At 46.3% G+C, this 16,554-nt stretch overlaps 1 protein-coding gene across 1 annotated transcript in view; it reads left to right on the top strand.

Moving 5' to 3' along the window:
- Positions 1-12,299, top strand: part of nol4la (nucleolar protein 4-like a) — a gene marked incomplete at both ends in the record, with an annotated part of 29,057 nt that extends 16,758 nt beyond the window's left edge. Inside the window, 7 exons of the mRNA XM_084445311.1 lie at positions 1,588-1,729; positions 8,773-9,065; positions 9,233-9,421; positions 9,781-9,969; positions 11,316-11,435; positions 11,718-11,907; positions 12,076-12,299. Of these exons, the coding sequence (XP_084301437.1) occupies positions 1,588-1,729; positions 8,773-9,065; positions 9,233-9,421; positions 9,781-9,969; positions 11,316-11,435; positions 11,718-11,907; positions 12,076-12,299 (1,347 nt within the window). The remainder of the gene's footprint in view (positions 1-1,587; positions 1,730-8,772; positions 9,066-9,232; positions 9,422-9,780; positions 9,970-11,315; positions 11,436-11,717; positions 11,908-12,075) is intronic.
- Between the last annotated feature and the right edge of the window lie 4,255 nt (positions 12,300-16,554).

Below are 16,554 nucleotides of genomic sequence, written 5' to 3'. Positions count from 1 at the left end.
GCCTCAGTTCTGAGGCGCGTCAGAGGGGCGCGTATCCCCAGGAGGACAGAGCCGTTAGCGGGCTGCTGTGGGGCCGCGTGCGTCGCTCTGTTGTCTTCCTACGCGTCTCTGTCAAGCATGGGTTTTAGTAGAAGGCTTTCAAAGGCGTCCTTGTCATGCATGGGTTTTAGTCGAAGGCTTTTTGCAAGTATAGGCCTACTCAAAAAGTAAGCAACGCTCATCTGCCACACCGTGGGAAAAGCAGGGCATGTTGTTTCATTCATGTCAGCCTGCTAGAAGTGGCCACTTAGCCACGGTGTTTTGGCCTCCTTGACTTGTGTTTGATGTGTTTGAGTGCTAGCAGCTACTCTGAGAGGCTCTGCCACACACACACACACACACACACACACACACGCACACACACACACACAGGTGTAGGTATAATATAACTGACTGTGACCCTAAATTCAGGCAGTGTGTGTGTGTGTGTGTGTGTGTGCGCGCGTGTCCTCTCCTGAAGCTTACCCTAACCCTCTGGTCCCCTTGTGTTTGCGTTATGCTAGAATGAGCATGCTTGAGATTTTTACTTACCCCAGTTAAAAATAGCAGGGCTTCAAGACACACATTATTTAACAGTGTGGTTTGGCCCTTTCTTCGAAGTGTGCTTTCAGGGGATAGGGAAGAGAGCAGGAGTCACAGGAAACTGGGTTGCATAAGGTACAGTTCTCCATGAAAAAGATACACAGCATACAGCCTGTCGGGTAATCGCACCATTATGTGCCTGACTGTAGTTTACCTGTTTGTGTGTTCTGTTGTAACAAAGAAAGTAAGAGTCCACACACTGTAGCTCCCATTAAGATTATTTATGGATACAAAGTATGAGTGACGTTTCGAGCAACAATGCTCTTCCTCAGACAACTGGATAAACAGCCACACCAAACATTTATATGGTATCTCAGGGTCACATGACCCTAATGGGCTAGACAATTATCCCCTTTTTTCCTTAGCCAGGTGAAACCCATTGTGCTGAGTAACAGGGTCACCTGACTCCTGATACAGTTTACTCTGTGCATTAAAAAATATAATCTATGGTGCATGCATATTATACATATCAAAAAAGCATCCATAAGCAAAATTACAATATAACAATATCCATGTTCAACATATACAGAAAGGACCCTACAGTTTCAGCTTTAGACAATTTCAGTCAAGTATTCGTATAAATATAGAGCGAAAGCACAGAACACACAAACACACTCACAGTACCTCCCTACAGAATTACAGATAAGGTCTAATGCTAATGCTGTGTTCTGTTGTAACCATGTTTTTATGCTGCCATTTTTGGCCAGGTCGCTCTTGGAAAATAGGTTTTTAATCTCAACGAGTTTTTTTACCTGGTTAAATAAAGGATATTGAATGATTGATATGTTAGCTTGCTCCTATCAGAGGTTGGTTAAAGGGGGAGGCTTTTCTGCAGCTGCCCTCAGTGTTGGGGGACGTCCCTCCACTGCACTCTGCTTCGTCGTCAAACACGGTCTACTGACTGTGAGCGCTGGGTCTTTCTCTCTCTCTCTCTCTTGACTCACTCCCCCGCTCTCCCCCCGCCAGGACGACAGCTCGGTGAGCAGCGAGGACGTGGACATGGCCGAGCTCACGTGGGTGTCGGCCGAGCAGCTCCCGGTGCGCGAGCTCAGCCCCGCCAAGGGAGAGAGGGTCCCGAGCCCGCGGACCGCCCTCAAAGAGGAGGAGGGTGAGACCGCCCGTTCCTGTGTGACTTTCTGACCTGTCACTGTGTACTGTTAACTGTACCCTTTGTTGACCCTAGCGTAATAGAGGGACCTAGTCAAACTAGACTCATATGATGAGTAACTGTGCCTTAGAACAGAGCACTTGCCTTAAACCATAGTTAATACCTCACGATGCTGTTGTGATATTTGGTTTGTCACTTTCTGTGAGCAGTACCTTATGTACCTAGATTAGATTAGAAGAATTTATTTGTGTACCAAGGGATAAATTTGTCTTGGGCATACAAGGGTGGTGGCGTAACAGCAACATATACACATAAAATGTAAGGGGGCTGGTTGGCTAGCTGACCCAAACGCAGGACCACGGACACAGACGGACAGTTCCAAGCCCAGAGGGCGGTTTAATATAAAGCGGCAGTACAGAGGGCAAGGCAAAAGGGTAGTCAAGTTCAGGCAGGGGTCAATCGATCAACAAACAAAGTCCAGAAAACGTAATCCAAGCCGTGGTCGAGGTCCGGGGAGAATGGGTCGGGGAAGCCGTGTGTCAGTCCAGGAAAAGAGCAGCAAACAAACCGGAATCTGGAGGAGTGGAGAGTAGAATGAGTAAAAGGGAAAAAAACAACTAAGACAACTACTAGCACGGGAACTTCAGAAAACCACAACTTGCCACAAGGAATCTTAGGGAAGAACTGGCGACGAACGTTGGGAAGACCGGGTTCTTATAGGGGAGGTGATTGGATGAGTAGTGGCAGCAGGTGAGCCGCGCCCTCGGAGCTCGTTAGCGGAACCGTGTTCAGGTGTGCGGGGGTGATTACGTCGGAGGGCGCGCAGAGCTCTGCGCGCTGAAGTGGAAGGCCGTGGCGTGCGCGCTGCGGGAACGGTGGTGGGAGCTGGAGAGCGCCCAGGCGGAGGCGGAGCCGTAACATAAAATACATAAATAGAACAAAACAATCACAATACATTCACAGCAACACATGTACAGTGCCTGCCCCTGCGTGCAGTATCACACAGCACTCACTATATACATTGTATACACATACAAAATAAGTGTCTCATAGATTGATCCTTTCAGCAGCTTAATTGAAAGAGTTATTGATATTTGCGGCCCCTTGAATGAATGAATGAATGAATGAATGAATGAATGAATGAATGAATGAATGAATGAATGAATGAATGAATGAATGAATGAATGCTTTCCCTCGTTGCCTGGTGTGGAGGAGGGAGGATCCAGGGATGAACCAGAGATTCATGGCGAAGAGGAAACAGCCTGTCTGGTTCTTAGTGGACTAATCCAACCAAATCCACTCTCATACGGGGGTGTTACACCACCACAACCCCAATCCATCACACCAGGGCGCCCCCCTCCCCCCCCCCCGCCCGTCCCCCCGTTCCATCAGCCACTGCTCCGGTAAAGAGGGCAGGTTATGTACATCATTACTGATTTAGATGACCAGCCAACACAATAGATAAACGCCAAATGTCTCTTTCGATATCCGACAAAAGCATCTCAGTATAGAATGCAGAGACTGCGGTCGAGGCTTGATGAGATGTGGACGCTGGAAAGGGAGGATTCGGCGGTCAGCCCCTCAGAGATGGAAATGGTTTGGTTGGCTCTCTGACATCAAACCTCTTGTGTCTTTGTTCAGCAGCACTCTAGTGGGATGATTACAAGCGTTATAACCAAGTATTAGAGTTAGAGTAAGGGACGGCCTTCGCTCCTCCCCCCCCCCCCCCACACACACTCTCCATCTGGACCCCTCCCCCATGCAACCCCGTTGGATGAATCCCCTGCTCCCCCTGAACCCACATTTACTATGACAGTTGACCCCAATACCCACTTCCTGTACACATAAGATAAGATAGTCTCCTCCCCCTCAACATGGACTATAAGAGGTGGCTGAGTCAACATTAACAAACACAAATACACTCCCTGATAAACCATCTCAGAATCAGAATCCGTTTATTGCCATTGTAGTTTTTCAACATACAAGGAATTTGCTGTCGGAGGTGGTGCATAACATTGAGACAGGGTGCAGGGACGAGACAGGACAGTGCAAAGGGTGAGTACAAAATGCTAGTGCAAAAAAAACAAAAACGGGATAAGCTAAGAGAGAAGCACAATAGACAAAAATAGTGCAGTCAGTGCGTATACAGTGAGTATGCAGAGTGTAATGTGTAAGTGAGTGTGTGTGTGTGTGTGTGTGTGTGTGTGTGTGTGTGTGTGTGTGTGTGTGTGCGGCGTGATGTGTGAGTGCGATGCGTCCTATACAGTACATACAATCAGGTCATGTGCAAGTGTCTGCATGGAAGAAGCAGCCTCCTGCCTGCAACACAAAGAGATTATAGCCGGGGTGGGAGGGTTCGGCCGCCATCTTCCTGTCCTGCTTCAGGGTCCTGGAGTTGAGCAGGACCAGGAGGGAGGGCAGGTTGGACCAGGAGGGAGGGGCAGGATGGACCAGGAGGGAGGGCAGGTTGCAGCCGATCACCTTCTCAGCGGATCGGATGACGCGCTGCCGTCTGGCCCTGTCTTTAGCTGTAGCAACGGAGTACCAGATGGTGATGGAGGAGGTGAGGATGGACTCTATGATAGAGGTGTAGAGTACCATCATATTCTTTGTTAGAAGAAAATCTTTGATTTTCTTCAGATGCCTCAAGAAGTACATCCTCTGCTGTGCCCTCTTCACAAGGGGAGTTAGTGGTGCTCAGGAAGTTGAAGGAGTCGACAATGGTCACTGGAGTATCATTCAATGTGACGGGGGGTCTACAATCATCTCCACTGTCTTGAGTGCGTTGAGCTCCCGGTTGTTTTGGCCACACCAGGACAGCAGCTGGTCGATCTCCTCGTCTCCCTCAGAGATGATGAGGGTGGTGTCGTCCGCAAATTTCAGGAGCTTGACAGATGGTGGCTTGAGGTGCAGCTGTTGGTGTTCAGGGAGAAGAGTAGAGGGGAAAGGACGCAGCCCTGGGAGGAGCCGGTGCTGATGGTCCTGGAGTCAGAGATGTTTTTGCCCGGATTCACATGCTGTTTCCTGTCGGAAAGGAAGTCAGTGATCCACCTGTAGGTAGAGTCAGGCACATGCTGCTGGGAGACCTCGTACTCCAGTGTGGGCAGGAGGATGATGTTGAAGTCCGAGCTTCTTCTTCATCGTTTGGGTTAGTTGGTGCGGTCTGTTAAAGGACAATGCTCGTTTTTGACAACCTGGACCTTATTTACGGCATATTATAAGATGTTTCACTCACAGAGATAACTTTGGTGTAATTCGGAGGCCTGTAGAAGAAATTAAAAATCCAGCGCGAGCCAAGTATATCCATGTAATGGCGGCGGACGGGGCACTGAGAATGCAGCTTCTAAAAAATCTATTTTCTGCCGCGAAACGGTTGTTTTCATCAATCTGTGTTTATGAATCGCTAGTTGTGCTTACATAGAGCGTAGGCCTGTTGTGGTTTCTTCGTCTTTCGAAACGAAATAGCTTCCCCACTTGCTCCAGCACGCATGCGCACAGCGCGCAATCGTTGCTCCAGCACGCTGTGCGCATGCGTGCTGGAGCAAGTGAGGAAGCTATTTCGTGTCTAAAGACGTTTCTAAAGTTCATATTACAGAGGCATGTGAAAAACCACAACAGGCCTACGCTCTATGTAAGCACAACTAGCGATTCATAAAGACAGATTGATGAAAACAACCGTTTCGCGGCAGAAAATAGATTTTTAGAGGCTGCATTCTCAGTGCCCCGTCCGCCGCCATTACATGGATATACTTGGCTCGCGCTGGATTTTACATTTCTTCTACAGGCCTCCGAATTACACCAAAGTTATCTCGGTGAGTGAAACGTCTTATAATATGCCGTAAATAAGGTCCAGGTTGTCAAAAACGAGCATTGTCCCTTAATGAAATTCAAGTATCACTAATGTGTTACCCCCCAATTTTTTTTTTTTTCTGTTTTCCTACTTGATTCATGTTTTCTGAGTTTCTCTCAGTTTATTGTTTTACAACCTTTGTGAAACTGCAGTTTCCTCCGTTCCCAGAGAATCTCTGTTTATCAAGACCATTTGGTCTGAGACGTCACTCACATCCTCGGTACAATCCTATAAAGGTTTCTGCATGACTGAATGTCAGTGCTCTGACTGACTGGAAAACACTTCTTGTTTCAGAGTCCGCTTTGCAAAACGTATTTCAGAATAAATCTATTGTCTCTGTTTGAAATCAGCTTGAATCGACCACTCGCGTGCTCTTGTAGGTGAACTGCAGGTAGGTGAACTGCAGGTAGGGGAACTGCAGGTAGGGGAACTGCAGGTAGGTGAACTGCAGGTAGGGGAACTGCAGGTAGGGGAACTGCAGGTAGGGGAACTGCAGGTAGGGGAACTGCAGGTAGGCGGACTGCAGGTAGGTGAACTTCAGGTAGGGGAACTGCAGGTAGGGGAACTGCAGAGGGTCCAGGAGTGCCTCTGTGACGGATTTGAGGTGCAGCAGAAACAAGGTATTCAAAGACCTTCATAACTACAGAGGGCAGGGCGATGGGCCTGTAGTCATTTAGCTTAAACTTTATTTTGTTTATTTGGGGTTAGGGTTAGCAGATTTACCAGAATTAGCCAAGAAGGCTAGTTTTCATCTGGAGTCCCAGTTTAAAAAAGGAGAAACAGGCATTGGTCAAATTACAGTACATTGCATTACATACAAATGGTTATCACATCAGCATAAAAACAATATACAGTTAATAAAAGGCATCATCATATAAATAATAGCCTACTGTATAGGACTACAGTTAATACAGGCATCGGCACAACAGAGAAATAAATGAGATTCCATCTGCGTAGATTTAGTCACTGCATTGCTGATTACTAGAGAGCCATGATTTCAAATGGTTGGAAAATGATCTGTAGGTGATGCACTTTCTTATGTTTTCTGGTGATCTATTTCCGTCATGAGATGCTTTAATTGACTGAAGGTGCTCTGTCTGAATGGAACAGCCTCCTCTCACAGTGGCTTTGGTGGGTCTAGTTACGATATATGATACGATACAATATACTTTATTTTCCTCTTAGGGAAATTTGTCTTGGACTCAATACTGCGCATATATAGATCGCCTCTATACAGAAAGAGAAAACACATATCCCACATATTGCACATAATACATATATTGCACATAACCCGTATAGTTTAATAGTTGACTGTGGCAGTGGTGCAATGAAGACACTGAGTGGAGGAGGTGCAAGGTTGTGTAAGATGTTAAAAACTAGACAAAGATTAGCAAATATAATGATGTTCTCCCAGCTCAAGAGGTTATGTTTTGTTAGAATACTGCAGTGATGGTGTCTAATAGGCTTCCTGTCCAATGTTTTTATTGTCTGTTTATATAGTCATTTAGTGGGCTTCAGTGTGGATGCGCTGGCTGGCCCCCAGCTTGTTATACACTATGTTATGTGAGACAGAATCATTGCATTCATAAACATTTTTGCAGCACAACTAGACACACAGCTTCTGGTGTATCTGAAGTTTGCGAGATTGAATTTAACCATCTTTGTAACTGTTAACATGAGGCTTAAATGACAGATTTGAATCAAGCATTATCCCGAGATATTTGAATTCATTAACCAGTGTGCTTTTCTTGCCAGAGACAAGTATATCAATCAATCAATCAATCAATCAATCAATCAATCAATCAAAGCTTTATTTGTATAGCGCATTTCATACCCAGAGGCAACACAATGCGCTTTACAGAGAACAAGGGAGGTGGGCATACGACCCACCCCTACATATTCCAGAGGGAAGCAAAAAAACAGTAATCACCCGGGGGCCAGATAAGTGAGCTGTAAAAATTCTTCCCTGACCCCTCTCAACAAGGCAATCGAGCAAGCTCCTGGAGTATGTTTGAGATAAGAACATTTATAAAGCAATAAATTACATTAAATTACATTTTCAGAGTAAGAGAAGCTAAAAAACAACATAGGAGAGACATGGCAAATACTGGTGTGTGTTTGCTATGGCCCAGGCCTAAAGCCGGAAGTGGGCTGGTGTATGTCTGTGTGTATGTGTGTGTGTGTTAACTAAGTGCTACGACATCCACAGCAGACACAGGGGTATCTATCGGACTCAGGGAGGTCTGCTGGTAACAGTGGGGCATCCACTGGACCTGGTTAGAAGAAGATCAGGATCAAGTATGTTGGTTGATCTTTTACTGAAATACACGCCCACTGTTTTGGAGATGTTTAGTTGTAGGCAGGTACACTCCAACCATATGGCAACTTTTGATCTGCATCTGCGTACATCTGGATTTCTACAATGTCACAGACTGATGGAAGTTCATTAATATACAGGCTGAATAGCAGCGGTCCAAGTATGGAACCTTGTGGGACCCCAGTCGGTGGGTGTCCAGCAGTGGAAAGTTTGCCATCTACTTGAACAAACTGAGTTCTGTTTGCCAGATAGGAATTCATCCACTTAAGGGAGGTCTGGGATAGATTGAACCCAGATAATGTTGAGATGAGCACTTTATGATTCACGGTATAGAAGGCCTTTCTTAAGTCTAGGAACACCGCTCCAACAACACCACCCTTGTCCAAGAGCGCTTTGACTTTCTCAACAAAGTAGCAGTTGGCTGTATCTGTTGAGTGTTTAGATCTGAAGCCAAATTGCATGGAGTGCAGGGAGAAAGAACTGTTATTGAGATGGAAGACTAGTTGTTCTGATATTCATTTTTCGGCTAGCTTTAATATTATTGGTAGAATGGATATAGGCCTGTAGTTACAGATGTCTTTAGGCCAGTGATCTTTTTTTTTCTTGGGAACAGGGAGGTCCTGAAGCAGGCTGGAAAATGGCATGTCTCTAGTGAGGTGTTGAATCTCTCTCGCTTTCTCTCGCTCACTCTCTCACTCGCTCTCTCTCTCACTCGCTGTCTCTCTCGCTCTCTCTCTCTCTCACTCTCTCTCTCCCTCTCTCTCTCGCTGTCTCTCTCTTGCTCTCTCTCACTCTCTCCCTCTTTTTCTCCCTCTCTCTCTCTCTCCCTCCCTCTCTCTCGCTCTCTCTCTCGCTCTCTCTCTCTCTCGGTGACAGACGACGACTCCTCAGAGAGCGGCAGCGCCAACGGGCTGCCGGCCCTGACCTCCCCCGAGACGCAGGCCTCGGGCAGGACCCCCCCTGATGGCATGGCTCCCTACGGGGAGGTGAGGGAGAACGGGGTGAGCGCCCCCCTGGACTTCAGCACCACCTCCTCCTCCTCCTCCTCAGAGGACCAGCAGCCTGTCAACCTGAGCGACAGACTGCTCCCCGTGGGGAGCCCTCCCCCGACGCCCTACCCCGCCGACGCCGCCAGCAAGTACCCCGCCAAACCAGACTACGGCAACAAGGTAAAGGACAGACAGCCTTTTGAACCGATTTTACGGCTATTTTATTAGCGCCTCAGTATGGCACCTGCATAAATTACGTTTTTACGACGGCCCTGTAAAATGTTTCAGTACTATGGAACACGGCGGTGTGTGTGATCTGTGATTCGTGCGTGTGTGTGTGTCCGCAGTCGCCTCAGTACAGCTCAGGAAGCTACGACTCGGTGAAGACGGAGCTCAGCATGAGCGCAGAAGACCTGACCTCGGGTCGCGCGCAGCAGATCCTCGACGACGACGACGATGACCACGACGACCACGACGACAGCGACAAGATCACCGACGCGGAGGGCATGGACCCCGAGAGGCTGAAAGCCTTCAACGTAAGAGCCCGTCTCTCGACCAATCGGAAACTGATTTCAGACCGATCTCAGTTCTTACCTGATCTGCAGACTATAAATGTTTGAGCGATGATGCGATACACAGATTGAATTTGGAGAATCGGGAGAGAACACAAACAAATATAGAAGGCATCACTTTGAATGTGAATAATGATCACTGCTTCATTTTTTGTTGCCTGTAACACCCCCTCTCTCTCTCTCCCTTGTCCTCTCACTCTTTCATCCTTCTACCCCCCCCCCCCCTCCCTCCTCATGCTTCTGCTCTCTACTCATCCTCCATGTTGGCTCCACCCCCCCCCCCTCTCTTTATCCTCTACACCCCTCCTTCCTCCCTCTCTCAGATGTTTGTCCGTCTGTTTGTGGACGAGAACCTGGACCGCATGGTGCCCATCTCCAAGCAGCCCAAGGAGAAGATCCAGGCCATCATCGAGTCCTGCAGCCGCCAGTTCCCAGAGTTCCAGGAGCGCGCCCGCAAGCGCATCCGCACCTACCTCAAGTCCTGCCGCCGCATGAAGAAGGGCGGTTTTGAGGTAGGCCGTCCCGAGCCTCAGCCTCGCCTCCGGCTGAGCTCCACACCGACACCTTCTCTTTAATCTCAACCCTCAACTCTCTGACCAGTACACCATCAACTAGGGATGCACGATATATCGGCAATCATATCGGTATCGGCCGATGTTAGTCATTTTTTTATATATCGGTATCGGTCCGATGTGCAAAACAGGGCCGATGTGAACAGCCGATAATTATTTCAGTCTAGCCGTTGTTGTGTGTGTTGTTTTTGAGAGGAAACAATGTTTTGGAAATAGAGACAATATTTCCATGTGTTTTTCAGTATGTATAACATTTGATTATCATAGAAACTTGTTTTTATACAGATCATATCGTCATTGGTAAATATCTGTTATCGGTATCGGCCAAAATGTTCATATCGGTGCATCCCAACCATCAACCTTGTCAGACGAATACTGGACGATCCTTCCCATCCACTCTTCTCAGAGTTCACCCTACTCCCCTCTGCATGCAGGTTTAGAATGCCCAAAACAAGGACAAAACGAGCCAGCACTTCCTTTGTGCCAAGAAGCGTTAAATTATTGAACAGCTGTTGATGCCTGTTGCAGTGATGATGATGTTGATGCGAGGATGTTGGTGAGGATGGTGATGACGATGATGGTGGTTGGTGACATTGCGGTGTTGGTGATGGGCGTACATTTTAAAGATACACTGAAAGGGAAATTGGAGAACATCTTGCTTCCGTACTTTGACGTATTTCCAGGGGTTACGGGCTGCAAGGGCGGGACATACGTTTAGATGAATTTCATTGGAACATTATCGAGCGGGCGGGATATTCAACACTTGAGGCTGCAGAGTAGTTGACGTTTTGATTGACAGGGTGGATGTCGTGAGATTATTGGCCTAAAATCTAAGGCACCTGGTGTCGTAATTGCACGTGACCTACCGTTTTCAAGGAAGTAAGAAATTATATACTTTGATAAAAGATTACAACAAAAGTAGAATTTTGTAATTTTTTTGGCATACATCGTTGAATAGGTGAACACTATGACCAATTATGTGAACCAAAATGGGACAGAATGCTTTTTTTTTTATTTCAGTGTGACTTTAATGTTTTATGTATGCTTGACGTGCGCTAAACAAATTCCCCTCTGGGGCAATAAAGGTTTCAACTCAATTCAATTCAATTCAATTCCCCGGTAGTAGACGGTGCTCCTGTGGAGGCTGGATTTCAGCGACCAGGACATTGTCTTTTAAAAAATAGTTTTATCCGTGATGCCAAATGTAAGAATTCTCTGGTCCGAACGGGCCTAAACATTAGACACGTTTTGAAAACACGCTAACGAAATGACCCTCCCGTCACCAGACTCGCCCCACGCCCCCTCACCTCACCTCCGCCATGGCGGAGAACATCCTGGCCGCCGCCTGCGAGAGCGAAACGCGGAACGCCGCCAAGAGGATGCGACTAGACGTCTACCAAGCACCTGTGAGTGGGACGGTGAGAGAACGCCCAGTGTGTATTCCTCCACTAGTCTTTGTCCATTAGAGTGTGAATGGATCTGTGTCATTGTGTTTGTTTGAGTCAATGGCAACATTAAGACCAAATCATTGAAGTGCTCTGTTGAACTCCTTCAGGGGCTGAACTTTTTGTGTTCTTTTTGTTCAGTTGTTTTGTTATGCTATGCTTTTAAACCTGTAGCACTCTGAGATTTTTTTTTATGAAAAGTGCGTTACAAATAAAATGTATTATTATTATTATTATTATCAGGAGGAGCCTGCCTCTGTTGACAAGCCCAGTCCGAGGGACCCGGCCTCTGTGGCCCACTCGGGCTTCGCCTTGGCCGCCTCCACATACTCCCAGGACCAGCTTTACGCCAACGGAAGCCTCAACTACAGTTTCCGTGGTTACGGGACACTCAGCGGCAACCAGCAGACCACTGGTGCAACACAGGCCAATGGTGAATAGCTTTTCACCATTGCAGACTTGTTTCCATGGAGATCTGTTCTATTAATGCCACACTGGTGTTTTTAATGGCAGGTCAGCGACTATATTCATAATGAATCCATCAAGTGCTAATGACCTATGATCTGTCGGCTTCTCTCTCTCTCTCTCTCTCTGTCTCCAGGTCCCACTGATCTCAGTATGAAGTCCGCCGCCCCAAACTCCTCCTCCTCGTCCTCCAGCGCCAACAGTCACGGCCAGGGTGGCGGCGGGGGCGGAGCCTCGGCCCAGCTCAGCCTCCCGGAGGTGACGGCGGTGCGTCAGCTGATCGCCGGCTACCGGGAGTCCGCCGCCTTCCTCCTCCGCTCAGCCGACGAGCTGGAGAACCTGATCCTGCAGCAGAACTGAGTCCAAGCCTGCCAGTCCAGGCCCAACCAGGCCCAACCGGGCCCAACCGTGCCAAGCCCGTCTGTCCGTATCACTCCTGGTCACAACACCTTTGGCCAGATTCTTGCTCGTACAGAGACGCAAACACACACGTTCAAGAGTGAAGCTGCAGCGCACAACCGGTCAGTGCACAAGGTACAGGAGCTTGACATTCCTGTATTTGTGTTGCATAGGAGCCGAAAACAATAGTAGCAGAAATAATCATTTGTGCACATTGACAACACTGTAGTCTTAGTGCCCAGTTCTCCTGTCCATGACTCTTTCCCATCGTCTTTCACCTCATTCAATCTCCTCCACACCTGGCTTCTCACAGCTGTAAGGGTTTGGCATAGAAGAATTGACAGAAAAATATTCCTGAGCATTAAACGTTTTGGATGTTAGGATCACGCTATGAAGTTGCTCTCATACTGTCTGCTGCTACCAGTGTGAACACCTGTTATCGGCCTGCTAACCTCAACTGCTAGGCCCCGTTGACATACAGAAATATGCACAAAAAACACGGATGGCAAAATGGACTGAAAGTTAGATGTTGATACTCCTGGTCCACCTGTCCTGTCTCAATACCTCTCTTTAGTTCTTATGACTGTTTCTTGAGTCTGAAGCTTGAATCTCACGTTGCAAGGGACTCAACTGAACTTTTTTTGTTGTTTGGTTGCTTCAGTTCCACAGTTGGAACAGTTGGAAATGTTTATCTGTGTAGATTTGTCACTTCTGGGACCAGCTCACGAGGAGCTTGCATGTATGCAAACGGAGGCCATAGAAAATATGCTGTTTAACTTAAGGAAAAAAGATTTAAAGATCACTTTGGGTCAAGGCCAATACTACTGGAAAATATGAGGAAAGCGGTGCAATATGGAAGATAATCTATTATGGTGAGTTTAGCATATGTTTCCCAGCCAAATATTGTCCTCACACCCAGCATGGCTCAACCCTTATTGACAGACACGTGCTGAAGGAGGGGTGTGTAGGTTATAACTACCTCCCCAAGCTAGCAAATTAGGAGAAAACATGATTTTTACCGCTGTAGCTGAAAACTGTTGTGGTCGTTTGTCTGAATGCTGCTCTTTATCTAACCTCATACAGTAGCTGAGGCACTTTCGTTGATTGGGACCAATCATCCAGATGTGTATACGACTGCGGACCAGATGAGGCCTGAGGTTTGAACCTCTGTATGGCAGGGTTATGCTCTTTTGAAAACAGCGTTTTATCTAAATTAATCTATGTGACTTTGGTCAGTCAGATAAGCACATGGCTGTCACCTCACGCGGCTGACTTTATGTCCTGTGTCTGTCCACAGCTGTCCTTTTCTTATGGTCAGGGGTGCGTTGAAATTCAGTGAACATAGCAAACGCTCGCCAACGATTTGAAACTTTTTTGCAGTTAGCTTAGTGTTCGCCGACAACTAGTGAACGGTCTGAGAATGGTAGTTTGGTCGGTGAACAAAAATAGACACTGGACTGAGGGAAATGTCATAGTATGACTGAATGAATGAAGTAAAAACCGGAGGCCCTGTTACTATAAATTCGGTTGTACTAGCGGGACTACATCCAAAATATATCATCCAGAAAAACACTTGATCGCAGAAGCACTCCTGTTCAAATGTAACCAGTGTAAACATGACCATGAATGTTTGCCTCTGTTCACTGAATTTTAACGCATCCCTGGCTAGAAGGTTTATGCTACATGTGCAGGCTGCCTGCCAGAACTCCCATCACACCCTTCACTCCCACCCCCTCCTATCCTCTCTGCGTTTCTCATCAACAGAAATCGGTGTAAAATGGTATAAAAACACACTATATAAATTGTATGGAAAAAAAGAAGCAACAGACAATCTTAAAAAAAACATGTGAGAACATGCATCACTGTTTACTCGTACAGTTGTCTGCCATAGTGTGTGCGTGTGTGTGTGCGCGTGCGTGCGTGTGTGTGTGTGTGTGTGTGTGGACCCACACAGATCCAGAGCACACTCTTTTCAACACAGAGGAGCGTTCGGTACCAAGCAGTCACCTAGATGTGTGTTGTAAGATTTGGTTTCTCTACTTGGGTTGATGTTAGTGTTGGCCTTGATTTCTATTTGTTGAGTAAGCATTTGGAGTGGTCCTTTCAAAGCGCTGATGTACAACATTGACACAATGACAAAGGATTTACACAGATGTGTAGACATAAGCAGAAACATTGGTTTTATACTCTGTGAGCTGGCCGACACCTTAGAGATTTGTCAGAGAACCAAGAACCCAGAGACATACTGTATGTAGATCTCTGTGTGTCACTTATCATAGCTACCGTGATGGTTGTCTGCAGCACTAACATAACTTTATTCATACACTGCCATGTAGACGATTTGGACGAGGCAGAAGTCTATAAGGACTTGCAAAAGAAGCAGTTTACTGTAACCATGACATGACTGGAGTGACAGGATTCTATTTCAAATGTCTTTTTTTTTGCTGATTTGGAAGCACTTTACAGCTCAGGACTAAGGTAACACGGTACACACATTTGTTCAATAAGCCTTGTGTTTAAACAACCATTTATTTATGACATCATATCCTGGACGATGGTTAGATTCTATGTAAGAAGAGCTGATAGAACTGTGGCTTTATCTTTTCACAATCATGTCTGTCTGAATTTAATCACAGCTTCATTTCTGTTGATGACGCCCAAGCTAATTTGATTTCTAATTCATACTCACTCCCTAAACTGTACAATATTGAGTTATATGACACCATGAGAGAAAGTCTTCAGCGGTAGACCCACCAAGTCACTGAATAGGAAAGTGCTGCTTCAGATATTGTTCAGAATATTTTGCACAGCGCACATATCAAACCAGAGGACATTCTGCCCCGTCTCTCATTTGAAATGATTTGATTAGCAAGACCGTTCTGGCTAACAAACTGTTATTTTGAGAAACTACGGGGGTTCAATCCTTTGAACTCAGGCGAAGTTGATTTGGATAGATTTTCAGTTCAGTAGGTTATATCAATCAAGTTGATAGCTGTACCTAGGGCTCTGCCTACACGCTTAAATGTCTTCCTAGTGTCCTCCACTTGCTCCCTGTCTACTTCTCTAGAGTAGCCATACCGGTATCCACATCCGGAGGCTCCCCTTCACTTCACCTCTTCTTACCGAGTGATAATGCTGTGTCGACCTAATCAGTCAAATGTTTAATGGAGTAACATCTCAAACCATTTGCATCGTGTCTTAAAAAGTCCTAAAAAAGTTTAGTCCTAGGTCTACAAGAGGTGGACGTTTAGTCCTAGGTCTACAGTGATATATATTTTAGGTGTGTGCTAAAGTTGCTATGACCAATCAAAGACAACCATTTGTAGACATGTTTATTTCCAATGGTCAATGGGACTTTTCTCTGTATTGACTGGACAATGTAATGTATAGATGTTTGATAAAATAAAAAAAAGCCCTGGTAGCTTGTGGATTGCTAAAGTAGTCAGATATATGTAACTGTACAAAGGGTTAGAAAAGAAACCTTTTGGACCTTTAAGTTCTCTGTGGATACAGCACTGTTTCAACAAAAAAAAATCAAAGTGGTTTCAACCCTTGCCTGTTTTATCTTATCATTTAGTGGTGCTCTGTACTTCTATTGTTATTTATATTCTTTTATTTGTTACCTTTCCTGCACCAACCAGAGGCTAGCTCTGTGCAGGAGGTTGTACTGTACCAATGTGAAGCTTTGTATTTCTTTCCTCTGGTTTTTTGGACTCAGTGAAAGTGTGATGTTTACATGTACAGTTTTTAAGAATACATTCTTTTTTTTTGCTATTCTGTTCAGGTTATTCTCTCACCCTAACCCCTATCTGTGTACATTAAGACATTTCTCTTGTTTTTTTTTGCATTGCATCAAATGCAGATGTGGCCGCTTTGACTTGTGGTTAAGTGACGTTCACGTGGTCAGAGTGGGGACTCGGCTGACAGAGGTGGGTGGCCTCTGACCGCCGAAAGCATCTGAATAGGGAATCTGGAGCGAGAGGGAGCCTCACGACAGGTCAAAGGTCACATTCTAAGATAGCGCTCGGCACTCGGAGCGACGACTGTAACTCAGCTTCAATCAGCTGCATTATCCTAAAGTAAACCTGGTCATGTGATGAGCATGAACTCCTAGTCGTGATTCGTTCACGCTCTACGTGAGGTGTCCTTTGACCTGTCGTCACATCTCCTCCATGATGTAAAAGCCATTCCCCCCTACTGACCTTCAAGGGGAAAC

Source organism: Borostomias antarcticus, assembly GCF_949987555.1.
Source record: "Borostomias antarcticus genome assembly, chromosome: 11".
In the NCBI taxonomy this organism is placed as follows: Eukaryota; Metazoa; Chordata; class Actinopteri; order Stomiiformes; family Stomiidae; genus Borostomias; species Borostomias antarcticus.
The sequence above is the reverse complement of the archived record's forward strand: the minus strand, read 5'-3'. Positions and strand labels throughout refer to the sequence as shown.